The sequence below is a fragment of the Platalea leucorodia genome (assembly GCF_965183815.1).
Source record: "Platalea leucorodia genome assembly, chromosome: 3".
Taxonomy (NCBI): domain Eukaryota; kingdom Metazoa; phylum Chordata; class Aves; order Pelecaniformes; family Threskiornithidae; genus Platalea; species Platalea leucorodia.
This window is the reverse complement of record NC_138825.1, coordinates 7,462,805-7,475,488: the sequence shown is the minus strand read 5'-3', so window position 1 is coordinate 7,475,488 and position 12,684 is coordinate 7,462,805. Positions and strand designations below refer to the sequence as shown.

The 12,684-nt window shown below is 41.7% G+C and overlaps 1 protein-coding gene across 1 annotated transcript in view; it reads right to left on the bottom strand.

Annotated features, from left to right (window-relative positions):
• Positions 1-230: 230 nt before the first annotated feature.
• SPTLC3 (serine palmitoyltransferase long chain base subunit 3) overlaps positions 231-12,684 on the bottom strand; it is a gene marked incomplete at both ends in the record, with an annotated part of 85,567 nt that continues 73,113 nt past the window's right edge. The window contains 3 exons of the mRNA XM_082307727.1: positions 231-344; positions 2,740-2,869; positions 3,856-3,991. Of these exons, the coding sequence (XP_082163853.1) occupies positions 231-344; positions 2,740-2,869; positions 3,856-3,991 (380 nt within the window). The remainder of the gene's footprint in view (positions 345-2,739; positions 2,870-3,855; positions 3,992-12,684) is intronic.

The following is a 12,684-nucleotide window of genomic DNA, read 5'->3' as shown; positions in this document are numbered from 1 at the left end:
AAATACCGTAAGAAGGACAGATCTCCTGGGGAGGCAAATCTGTATCAATATTTCAGTCTCTTGAATACAGAAATTCGATACAATAAAATGCAACACCCAAGCTTCCCCTCCTTTCAATTAACTGAGAAACAAAAATTGTCCTTCGAAGGGAAGAAATGCATTCTTATTTTTTAGTTTTCGGGTTTTCCCCCTTTCATAGCATCATAATGTTCTCTTCATGGGTGGAAAACTTAATCTTCAAGTTCAAGCCTAGATTCTTCATACAATTCGGGATGAGATGACTTGGAATATCGGGAATATTTCAGATGTAGAAAATCACCCAATTCATCCAGAGCATTCAAAACCTGTAAGACCATTATACTGTGTCAATTCTCTTGGAAAAGAAATGAAGTTCTAGTAACCTCTACTTTACAGCAGAACAAGAAGATCATAAAAGCATCAATTAAAGAAAGTTTAAAGGGCAAATGGGCAAATTTTGCTTTCATTCTCCTGTAGTGAACGTCAATGCAGTCGTAGATGTACAATAGGGTCTATGAGACCAGAAGTTACTCCTTCGGTAGGTTATGGTTTCTTAGTAAGTACATTAATTGAGCACAGATGGAAAAAATCACCTTTCTCTAAAAACACAGGGAGATAATAATCCAGATAAAAAGTTATCTCTGTTTGTGCGAAAGGGACGTGTAAGGAAATACTTTCAGTATTTCTCGATAGATCCCAAAGACTGGACTTGCCACTGCATTTTCTTAGATGGGACTCACTCAGCCCACTGTGCTGATCAAAGTCATCATAAATAGTGTGAAAAGTTTAAGATATTTTTAGTGCATTCCGTTATCTTCTTGCATTAATATCACAGGCATGATTAATAATGCATTAATATTGTAATGCAATTTGCTGAGCTGTGTCCCCAGCTCTCAGTAGATCCAGAAAGTAGCCAGGGAACTCTATATCATAGAGAAGCAGCTCAGTGTTTTGCAGCATCTGATCCACATTCAAGAGCAGCCAACCTTGTGGCATCAAAGAAGAAAGCAGCAATTTTGATTTTGAGCCTGTTTCTGTTAAGCCACTAAAATGAGCTCAAGGACAGAAAGGAGTAATTTAGTAATGGTTTATGCAGTGAGATAGCTTCAAGGTCATTAAGGAAGTTGTTCTTGGGAGCTTGCCCTTTCATGGATCTTTCCTCTTTTTAGTTCCAGGCTGAGATTCAAACCAAATTTTGCCAAAGGGAAAAGTTTTCATTGTGCTTGTTACCTGTTGTTACCCTGGTTTTTGGCGTATTCGCAAAGTGTTTGTCCTAAAAACTTTCCATCTGCAAGTAATTAAACTCAGGGCATTTCCACTCCCCCAAACTGTAAGGACATTTAAAGAATGCCACAAGTACTATGGCAATGATCCCACTTTCAAAGGCAAAAATACAGCATGTTCAAGAATGATGGCTGGGGAGTGTACCTTCACTGGTACTGGGAAGCAGCAGTGTGCAGGTAGCAGGGAGTTAACTTGCAACGATGGCCCCAAAATGTAATCGGCTTGACATTTGGGGGTGGGAGGAGAGGAAGAAAGTCAAAGCAGCAACCTCAAGATCTTCAGATCAGCTTCATCGCCTATTATTAGTTACATAAGCCAAAATCTACACAGTCAAACAGCAAAAGCTGACAATGACCAACACAAGTATGTAGCTATGCCCTGTTCTATGCAATGTTATCTTCATGGTATTATACCTTGTTGACAACCACTGCACCTTTAAGAGCAGCAGGAATTTTACACTGCACACATGCAAGGCAGATTTTTCCATGTTGTTTGAAAGGGATCTACACTGGTGTGGGAGCTGGTCAGCCGGGCAGGGTCCTGGCCTCAAGCTCCACGTGAATCTCAGGATGCAAATGGAGAACCAGGGGCTCTCTGCAGGCACAGGTGCTCGTGTGCATGAAGGAGCGGCACCTTTAACTCAAATGCCTTCCGCGTTCACGGATTTTTTGATTTGACCGTTATACTTGTGCAAAGAGAGGAGAAAGCAAGCCTGAAATTCACTGTTAAGGCCTCTGTGTTTCATGCCTCTAAGTTGGCTTATTCTGAGCATGAAAGAACGTATATTAAGCCAGGCCAAAAACACCTTCGGCAAGAAAGGGAGATGGAAAATTTCAAAGAGTTTATTTTAAACACATTTCTGACTGCGTTGGAACACAGGTTTGTGATGGAAGTCTCAACGTACTCTTAACAGTATTTCTGATATCAGAGAAAGATAGAGAACTGAGACAGGCCAGACAGCACCAATTAAACTTCATTAGGTTCAAACAGTTCCAAATACTGTTTGCAATTTCCACCTGTGCCCCCAAGGCTGTCCCATATACTTCTGCAATTCAAGAAACACGTGGAAATATGGAATGAAAATAAGGGTATGGAAAACTTGATTTTCAATTATTTCCATATCGTTTCAGGTTTCCTACTCTGATAGTTTTGACCTAGCATTTAACTTTTGTCTTGCTGTGCTCTTCATGTAGGTCTTTATTAGCGATGACAGATTTGGTCACTATTAGAAATAGAAGAACATAACAAGTTAACTGTCCCGTAATTTATTTTGAAAAATAAAATATATAAGGCTAAAATGCCTTTAAAGATCAAGTGACAAGGCCAGAAAAACAAATGTAAAAATGAATTATTGAGATTCAAAGTAACAGACACACAGCTTCTCCCAACCTCCTTTGCATCTGAAGTTAATTTCAGCAGGACATCTGCTGTGCTTACCGTGTCTAACATCTCCCGTGTATGTGCGGCTGACACACAAAACCGAGCCCTGGATTCTGTGATAGGAGTAGCTGGAAACCCAACAACAACCACCCCGATATTTTTTTCTAACATGCGTCTTGCAAAAGCCCTAAGGAGAGAAGAACAAGGAAAAAAACAAGAGTAAATTATCTCCAATAAACTGACCACAGAGAGAAAACATTCAAGTATAATAAAACAATGGGTAAAATCCTGTCTTCAATTGAAGTGGATGGTAATATTCCCATTGAATTCAATAAGAGCCAGAATTTTACCAGTAGGACTGAGATTCTTTGCTGCTTAACAGCTCATGAAGCCAAGTGGGTGTCAAATACTAGAAGTGTGATGGCAGAGAGAGCACTGTAGAACAGACATGATTCATTTATGTCAATGAAAGGCTTGGAGTGCAAATCAGAATGTGTGGGCATTCACAGTCCCTAAACACGGAAGAAGTTGGGCTTCTGGAAGGTGTGAGAGCTGGGTTCCTGCACATGAACAGGAATAAAACAAATCTGATGTTTTCTTTGCTCTCACAATTACTCCGCCAGTTTAGGAACATTTTGTGTGGTATGTACTAGACCTAGAGCACATAGCCACCCTATGCTACTTGCAAATACTCCCTATAGCTGAACCCTTACATTTTGCTACTACTGCCTTCTGGTCTGCATGTCCAAGTCAGTGCACAAGTGCTGCCTGATAGGTACTGAATGGTAAAACATGCAAAGACTGTTCAAAGATCAGATGGGGAAAAAGAGCATCCATCCAAAACAATTCATACATCAAAGGCAATGTATCTCTTTTAATGATTACAAATTAAAAAAAAAATCCAAATTCAAAATGCTATGAAAAGTATTATTCCAGAGCAAGGTAAAAAAGGATAAGAGAAACTTTAAAAACTCTGAATACTGAATACAGCTCAAAATTAAGTCTAGGGCCAAATTTAAAATAGAGCAGAACTAAATGGTGAATTCACCTAACAGCGTATGTTTCTCTTGTGAAGCATCTACCACGTATAACGACAGTTTTCACAGTGTATACCAAATAACGTATGAACATGAATAGCGTTTGTTCTGCCAACAGTGTTTTTTCAGTACTTACCCTATCTTACCAGGCATATAAAGGAGTAAGGGGACAACAGGAGAATCATCATTGCCATAAATGATGAAGCCCATTTCATGCAGCCTTCGTCTGAAGTATCTTGTGTTTTTCCCCAGCTGGCGCACTCTTTGGAGCCCTGAAATGAGTCAGTCAGGAGAACAGTCAGTACAAAGATCATAACTGGAGTCTAGTAACAGGGAAGAAACAGGGCTGTGGGTTAACAGTTCAAAAAATTTGGCTGAAATGTGTGTGTTGCTATTTGATTCCGAAGAAAAACATGGAATGAGCTAAATGCAACTACATTGATTATTATGTCATTGTAGGACAGATGACTTACATTCCTGGACTTGTGAGGTGCTTTTCCACTGGCAGGAGCAGTATGCCTTCTAGGGATAGATAGGTGAACAATTCCCTTTACTGTACTGTGCCGAATAAAGCCTACTGAATGACACACACCTATAGACAAGTAGTTGTATGTCTCTGTGGATACAGGACATGTAAATAGAGTACGTTGTTTTTCAACATAATTCACTATAAAGGGAAACAACCAATGTCTACAGATGTTGATACAGCTGTCAGTATATGCATATCTTTTTGCATTAACAATATTCCACAGAGGTCCTCTTATATCTTAGCTAGTTCTGTGCATACATGTTTGTTTTTCTTTTTTTTTAATTCTGTGACTGTAATAAAGCTTAAAGTAGAAAATACTGCATTTTGGGTCAGCTCAAACTGATGCTTTTTTTGCAATTTTTTAGACCGAGGAAAAGCACACGATAAACTTTGTTATTACACAAGGTCTGATCTTGAGCAGTTTGTTACCAACATTCAGCATAACTCCAGTTACTCTACTATGCATCTACATATGTAATCCCTTGCAGAGTTCTGCTCAATTTCTCTGTCCTCTTATCTTGCTATTATTACCTCAATATCATCAGCTGAAAACAGACTTTAGTCATTCAAGACTTTCAGACACAAGTTTTGTTCTCTGCATTGTCCCTGGCCTCATTCAGTCACAAATCCACTGATGTGTCCCCCAGCAAAACAGACAGGAGAGCTGAAAACAATTACTTTTAACAAAGGCAAAAGACAAAAAACAGCAGAGAAAAAATGTGCTTGAAAAGTCAACTCAGCCTTTTCTTTTGCAGTGTCACTAAGGAGGTGGTTTCTGACAAGTGCAGTTGCTTCCTCACCCATTGCATACAAAAGGGAAGAGCCACACTCAACATTATTGTATAGTGTACAGTAGTTTACATACATATAGTATGTCCTTTCCCTACTCGGCCTGCATTATATTTCATCAGCGAGCTGATACATGCGCTGCTCTTCCAATGCTGTAAGGTGCTGACATGGATGGTGCCACCTACTCCATGCCCACATGCTGCGCTTTCCCACCGCCTCCCCAGGACTGGTCCTAGGTTCACACAGCCACACAATGAATCAAGCCAGGTCCATCATCTGCCTGACTTTGCCAGAAAGAAAACTGCCAAACCAATGTCAAACAGATGGATTCTCTAAACCTAATTGCTGTGCAGCTGCCTGTGCCTACCCAGCAGAGGTGGTGGGAATCATAGAACTGTTTAGGTTGGAAAAGACCTTTAAGATCATCAAGTCCAACTGTTAACCCAGCACTGCCAAGTCCACCACTAAACCATGTCCCTAAGCACCACACCTACACAGCTTTTAAATACCTCCAGGATAGGAACGCCACCACTTCCCTGGGCAGCCTGTTCCAGTGCCTGACAACCCTTTCAGTGAAGACATTTTTTCCTAATATCCAATCTAAACCTCCCCTGGTGCAACTTGAGGCCATTTCTTCTTGTCCTATCGCTTGTTACTTGGAAGAAGAGACTGATCCCCACCTTGCTACAACCTCCTTTCAGGTCTCCCCTCAGCCTCCTTTTCTCCAGGCTAAACAGCCCCAGCTCCCCCAGCCGCTCCTCATAAGACTTGTGCTCCAGACCCTTCACCAGCTTCCCTGCTCTTCTCTGGACACGCTCCAGCACCTCAATGTCCTTCTTGTAGTGAAAGGCCCAAAACTGAACACAGTACTCGAGGTGAGGCCTCACCAGTGCCGAGTACAGGGGGACGATCACTTCCCTGGTCCTGCTGGCCCCACTATTCCTGATACAAGCCAGGATGATATTGGCCTTCTTGCCACCTGAGCACGCTGCTGGCTCATATTCAGCTGGCTGTCGACCAACACCCCCAGGTCCTTTTCCATCAGGCAGCTCTCCAGCCACTTTTCCCCAAGCCTGTAGCGTTGCATGGGGTTGTTGTGACCCAAGTGCAGGACCTAGCATGGAGCTTTGTTGAACCTCATACAATTGCCCTTGGCCCATTGATCCAGCCTGTCCAGATCCCTCTGTAGAGCCTTCCTACCCTCAAGCAGGTCAACACACCCACCCAACTTGCTGTCATCTGCAAACTTACTGAGGGTGCACTCGATCCCCTTATCCAGGCCACAGATAGAGATATTAAACAGTACTGGTCCCAATACTGAGCCCTGGGGGCTCAGTATAATTGTGACCAGCCGCTAACTGCATTTAACTCCATTCACCACAACTCTTTGGGCCCAGCCATCCAGCCAGTTTTTTACTCAGCGAAGAGTGCGTGTGAAGGAACATGCGGTAAGACTGGGATTTAGTGGGACACATCTCAGCTACACTCTTAACTTTCGTTTTCCTGCTGTTCATCAGCCCATGCTTTCAATATCACTTACATTATGTCACCAGACATGAACACTGAAGCCTCCAGTACAACTCATTTCCTCTTTTTCCCTTTGCTTTTGAGGTGCCTTTGGATGGATGTATTACGTTTTCTCTCTCCATTTGCTTTTTCATTTTACTTTACTTTTTGTTCACTTCATTCTTCATTTACTACTTTTTGCTGTCACCCTTCTCTGACTAGATGCTTGTTTCCTAATTTCCCATCTTCCTCCTTATACCCACAGCGGCCTGTTAGGCATTTGTAGCTGCTACATACCACCTTCCGCAGATTTGTCTTCAGACCACGTTCTGCCCCACCACCTGCTGTGGCTTTTCTTCCTATTCCCTCTTGTCTAAGGTGGGGATCACTACACCTACATAAACCTCTTTTCCATTAATCATTTCTGAGCGCGCATAAGTTTGAACAAGATCTACTGCTTCATCTGTTCTGTATCTTCTGAGTCAAGGTTCTGTCAATGTTCTGGCTGGGAAATTTATAAGGAAACTGGGACTTGCTTCACAGTGATCGGTGTTTTGCTGAACAAATTAAAAGATCTCATAAAACCAGTGCATTTGTAACTTTATGCACAAAACTGCCCACGCAGACAACCTGTTAGTTACAGTTGCAGTCATTCAGTTTAAAGCATTCAGTGGAAGAGATCTGCTGTGTTAGAAAAGGCCACAAATAGTTTAACCATCTCTCTAATGCTGCTAAAACAAAAACAGCTGTGCCAGAGCAAGGAAAACAAATGAAACACAAAAGCATCCTACTACAAAGCTTTCCAGTCACTAATAAAAACAATAGTCTGTGGTATTTCCAAAAATATTTTTGGTGTAGTAGATCTCAAACAACCAGGAGGAAATATTGAGGAGGAGGAGAAATGGGGGCAGGGGAGATGGCAAGGAAAGGGAGTTAGAGAAGAACCGCAGAATAATGCGTCTGAAGTCTAAAGAGAGACTTTTTCCCTTGTTCGAATTTGTAAAGATGTTATTAGCACCTCCTGAATGCCTAAATTACAAGGAGGAGGGTGGGGGAGTAACCTGAACTCGGGGCTCAAAACCACTGCTGCTTCTTGCTATCTTAGCAGCCCCTGAGCTAGTTTCCAAACTCTCAGTCTACAGCATTTGAAACTACTAGATTTTCAATTAGGGAAAGTTTTCATAAATGCAGATGTTCTTGGCGACTGCAGTTTAAGGCTTGCTGCCTTCTCCTTTCTATTCAGCTGTTTACCACAAAGCTGGAAACAGAGTGTCAGCCATGCAAGATTCCAGGCCATTCAGTATTTATCAAACCATATGCGCATGGCCCAGAGTTGATCAGTTTGTCTCTCCTTATTTTAGGTACCGGAAATTTAGACTCCAAAGCAAGAGGGGGAATCCAGCAAGGGAAACATTAGAGCTGAAAGAGGAGTTTCAGGCAACCCCTCAAAAGTCAAATGCCTCTTTCTTTTCCAGTCTTCCCTTGCTAAATCTATATCCTCGCCAGTTTGTGATGGCATGGATTCCCTTTCGAAACTCCCTATGGAACTCATTTCAAGCCAGCCAGTGCTGATGCAAAAGAACCACTTTAATGTTTTAGCAACATCCCAGAATAGTAATTTCATTTGCAGGGATGCATTAAAGAGCCAAATAAAAGATCAGAGCACTCACATATATCTGGAGGGAAAAAAAGCACATTAGGAGACGATTGCTACACACACTGTATTTGTGGGTGGGTGGCTGGGAGGAACCTATTTCTTTACCAAGTGTCAACACTTTCCTTTCTCATGTTAAGTTTTGTGGTCAAAGACCACATACACACATCATACACACAGCCATCTTATATGCTGTCCTGATAAGAGCAATAAAAACCTTAATGTTTGTAACTGTATTTCAACACTCTCTTTCGTTCCTTTATGGGACCCTCCAATGTCAGATAAGGAGGCAGATCTGAGCAAAATATTTATTTTGGTCTCATTGGCCCAATTTTTCCCCCACAGTGCAGATTAAAACTGATGAATTCAGTTTAGAATCAGATCTTAGTCCAAATTCACTGTAGGATGTTTAACCAAAGACATTGCATTTAAAAACTATTTTCTTTGATTCTTGAGGCTGTGATCTTGCATCCTTTATTATTTATTGAGTGAAAATCTGCAGAGTCAGACCCTTGAGCTAAAACGATATAGCGGCATCTATTTGAGAGTAAGAATTTACCTGTACAGCACTAATTAGAGGATCAGGTCCTCAGACAGTAAATATATTTGTTCAGGAATTCTTAGTTTGAAAAATTCTTGAGGATTTACAGTCCATGCAAATCGCTTATAGCACAGCATGCAGGACATCCAGATATTTATATTCCATAAAACATGTGAACCACAACACAGCTTATGTTCGGAGACAGCAGCCTGGACAGGGAAAACTGACCCTTAGCTAATTAAAACTAAGCCCACTAATGCTCCACAGTTTTCAGCTGAGGTTGAGGATGACCTTATTAAGAGCTCTGCTTCTTTTCATGAGCTGAATTAAGAAGGGCGAAAAAGAGAGAAAACTGAATGATAAAGGATTCTTAAATTTCACAAGTTATCTTCATGCTGCTTGGAACACAGAGTGATACAGAGCCAGCTTACTGGGATTTTGTTGAAATACAGTATTAATTACCTGGATGGTACAACAAAAACAGATTTACTGCATCTGCAATCCACCTACTGCTGGCAAATTTAGAATTTACATTTCTTGCACCGCTTTAAAAATATTTGTTTTACTGCAAAGTTCTAAGATGTTGGCAATTCTGGGAAAAATGCTGATTATATTTTTATTTGACACACATTATTGCATATTGCCAGTTTTAGCTCATTAATCTCTAGGCTTTTAGGAGGCTTTATAGCTCAAAATGAATATGGTTTAGTTTAAGGAAAAATACAAAGAGAAGGCAAGAGAAAGAGAAATTATAAAAGATAGTGGCTTGCTCATAATTTCTTTGAAGCAACAACCTTTTTAAGAGAGCCACTTGGAGTAACAGACTTGGTAGATGCTTTGTCATGTGCCAGGCTATGGCTTCAGACCTGCTTTCAGTGAGGAGCTGCTCTGCAGTTTGACAGCAGGAGGGCATCCTGACTACATGTCTGAGGGCCTGGGCTCAGGCGGGTGTTACCTGGCACAGCTCCACGCACTTCAGTAGAGCTTTCCTATTTATGCCAGCTGAGGACCTTACCCTGGCAGCAAAAGAGGTAGTAAAACTATCAGCTCTCTGAAACAAAAGTTTGTTTTCCTCTTCCAGGGTTGTCTGCTTTTCACTCCTGCAAGATTTTAATAAGCAGGGAAGCTGGCTGCGTTCAATTCCTGCACAAACATTCTACCTTTGAACTCCTCCTGTAGGCTTCTACCCTTGGAAATTCTGACTCAGTATATTGAAAACAGGAATAAGCAACCTGTAGCCTTTCATATCAAGATCTCAGGTGTATTTTAATTGAAGGAGAGCTATTTTTCCTGAACCCATTCCAGGAAAGATAATCCCATGCCGTACTTTTTTTTTGGCATGCGGTGGACCCTTCAAGACACAAATCCACCTGCTTTAATCTTCTCCAGCTGTTGTTTCATAGGGTCTTTCTAGATAATTAGTTACACAATCAAACTTTTACATACCGGTGTCAGTGTGTCTCTTCAATCTCTGTTCCTTGGATGGAGAACTCTACTCCCTGCTCTCCTCTACTAACAACTAGATAGTAAAAAGCAAACTTTCATAGGCTGAAAAAAAATTTGGAAAACAATAGCTCTTCCCCACTAAACTGTTGCAGATGGACAGATTTTCTTTTTTTCCTCTGATTCCATTATAAGAGTAACACACATGTACCTCCATGTGCATTAAATCACAAATAGAATGCTACAAAACTGGGGTGCCTAAAGGAAATATGTTCTCAGATAAAAAATCTTTATCAAAAAATAACTTTGCTATGAATTGGGGAGAAGTGAAGACATTTTCTTCTACAACCTAATGCCAACGAGAAACCTAATAATTTCAACTTAATTCAGCTGCTAAATAAGCCCTTAAGGACTTATTTAGTCAGTCCAATTTTAACTGTGAACTGCTGCAAAACACTTTCCAGAGCAGATTAAGGGAAGAAAAAGTGGCAATTTCAGCTGAAGCAGAAAGGAGAGAAATTGTACAAGTTCTGACATTTTTACCTTATTTCTCGAATGAGTCAGCTATGCCTACCCAGCACCTTATCTATATTCAGATATATAATGTAAGCGTTCAGTGTCCCACACAAAAGCCAGGACAGAGCAGCCAGCCTTGGCTGAGCCTTATTTACTCCCAGCACAGGTGATTAATCACAAGGCACATCAGTCCCCCTGCTGAAAGCCAGCCAGTGCACAACGCGCTCCATCTGTATCACATTAGGTGTTTCTGAAATGCCAGTGATCTAAACGCCGTTAGAAAAAGCACTTCTCTCCTTTGTGCTCCTCAGGCTGATAACAGCGCTGGATTCCTTGGGCAGCAGCAAGCAGCATCTGGAACGGAGGAGGGATCCTCACGCTCTATCCCGGCAGCAAAGACACCCTTTAAAGGTGACTGTGTCATGGAGCTGCGTGTTGCTATCCCTGGGGAAAGCGTAGCTTGCTTTGCTGGGGGACAGGCTAGGAGTCACATCCAAGTCTGATCACATCCCTCCTCTGCCTGCAGTTAATACTTATTTGTGAATACAGGGGACACCTATCCACGGGTAGGGTCTGCTAGAGGATTACAGCACTGGTTTAACTTTGAATATGGAAAAAGTGACTTCATATGAGGTAGAATTTGGTCAATCCTCAGAGCTCTTGCAAATCACTGCAAGCACTATTACTCCAAAGCCCCTGCTTGTTCAGATCAACTGACCCTCCATGGATATGTTTGGCTTCCTTCAGGAGGTGGACCGCATGGCAGGTGGCTCCACTGGAACAGCGCGTCTCACGCATTTTGAGTAAAAATGGCAGAATTTAGCTCTGTTTCATCATCCACTGCTGGGAGAACATCTGTGGTGTTCAGCTCAGACAAATAATAATTGTGACAGCATGTTATCATCATTAGCATCTTCACCGTCATAGTGACTGGGGGCTCTAGTCATGGAGCCAATGCTGTGCAAACAGGGAATAAATTCGCTTAAGCCCTTTAAATGTAAGCACATACTTACTGGGACTAGTAACTTAAAATTAAGCCAGGGTTCAAGCATTCTGCTTGATGAGGACCCGAGAGAAGCAATCATCTCAGAGCAAAGCAGCAAAATGAGAATTTGAGAGGGAACATTACAAAGCCGTACTTCAGTATGACTAATTCTGTAAGCTGTTTCGAGCAGGTTCAAGGGGCCTGTCACTAAGTAGCTTGCAGTATTAAAGCTTAACAGCTATAGTTTCATGATCAGTTCAGTCTGGCACAGATTTATTTTGCTGCAAAAAGGATCGTTCCTCTCGGCTCCAGCTGCTCAAGTCCTGGCACTGGGATTCATGTAGCCACATGGTAGATTGGCTCACGGAACCGGTTTGGCTGTAGGCTAACCATTTGTGGGAGGGTCGGTTATTTTTCAGCTAGATCAGTTCTCTGATTCAGTTCATTGCATGGCTGCACGAACACTAATGCTGGCGTGAGGATAAGGGGCACGAATAAGGGGGTAGGCAGGGGGTGGAAGGCAAAAAGGAGGGCAAGGCTGCCCTTCCTGGCACCAGTGCTGGTTTATGCCAGGTTGTAGTGATGTGAAACTAAGGTTTTTGAATTTACAGAGGACCCTGACAGGCAAAGCTAATGTTTTCAAAAGATTGCTGAGCACAGATAGCAGTGGAAAATGTTGGAAACTGAGCATTTTAAGAAGTTGGTCCTCCAGTTATACAAAAATCTAAGGCAGACGGAAATGTTTTAAAAAGGAACCTTTTAAAAACAGATCTTTTTAATGCCAAGCCAAAACAGAAAGCAGCGTTCTGCAGCTTCTCGCAATCTGAATGAGCTCAAATGCAAGAACTCAAAGTCTGCTAAAAACAAAAATGAAAACTAGCAGTTGCAAAAGATAGACCAATCAGCACAAATGGCAAAGTAAATTAACATTTTTTAGACTAATTCAAACACTTTCTGTCTAAACAACCTCAGGAATTATTTCTTAACATAACAAGGACAGTA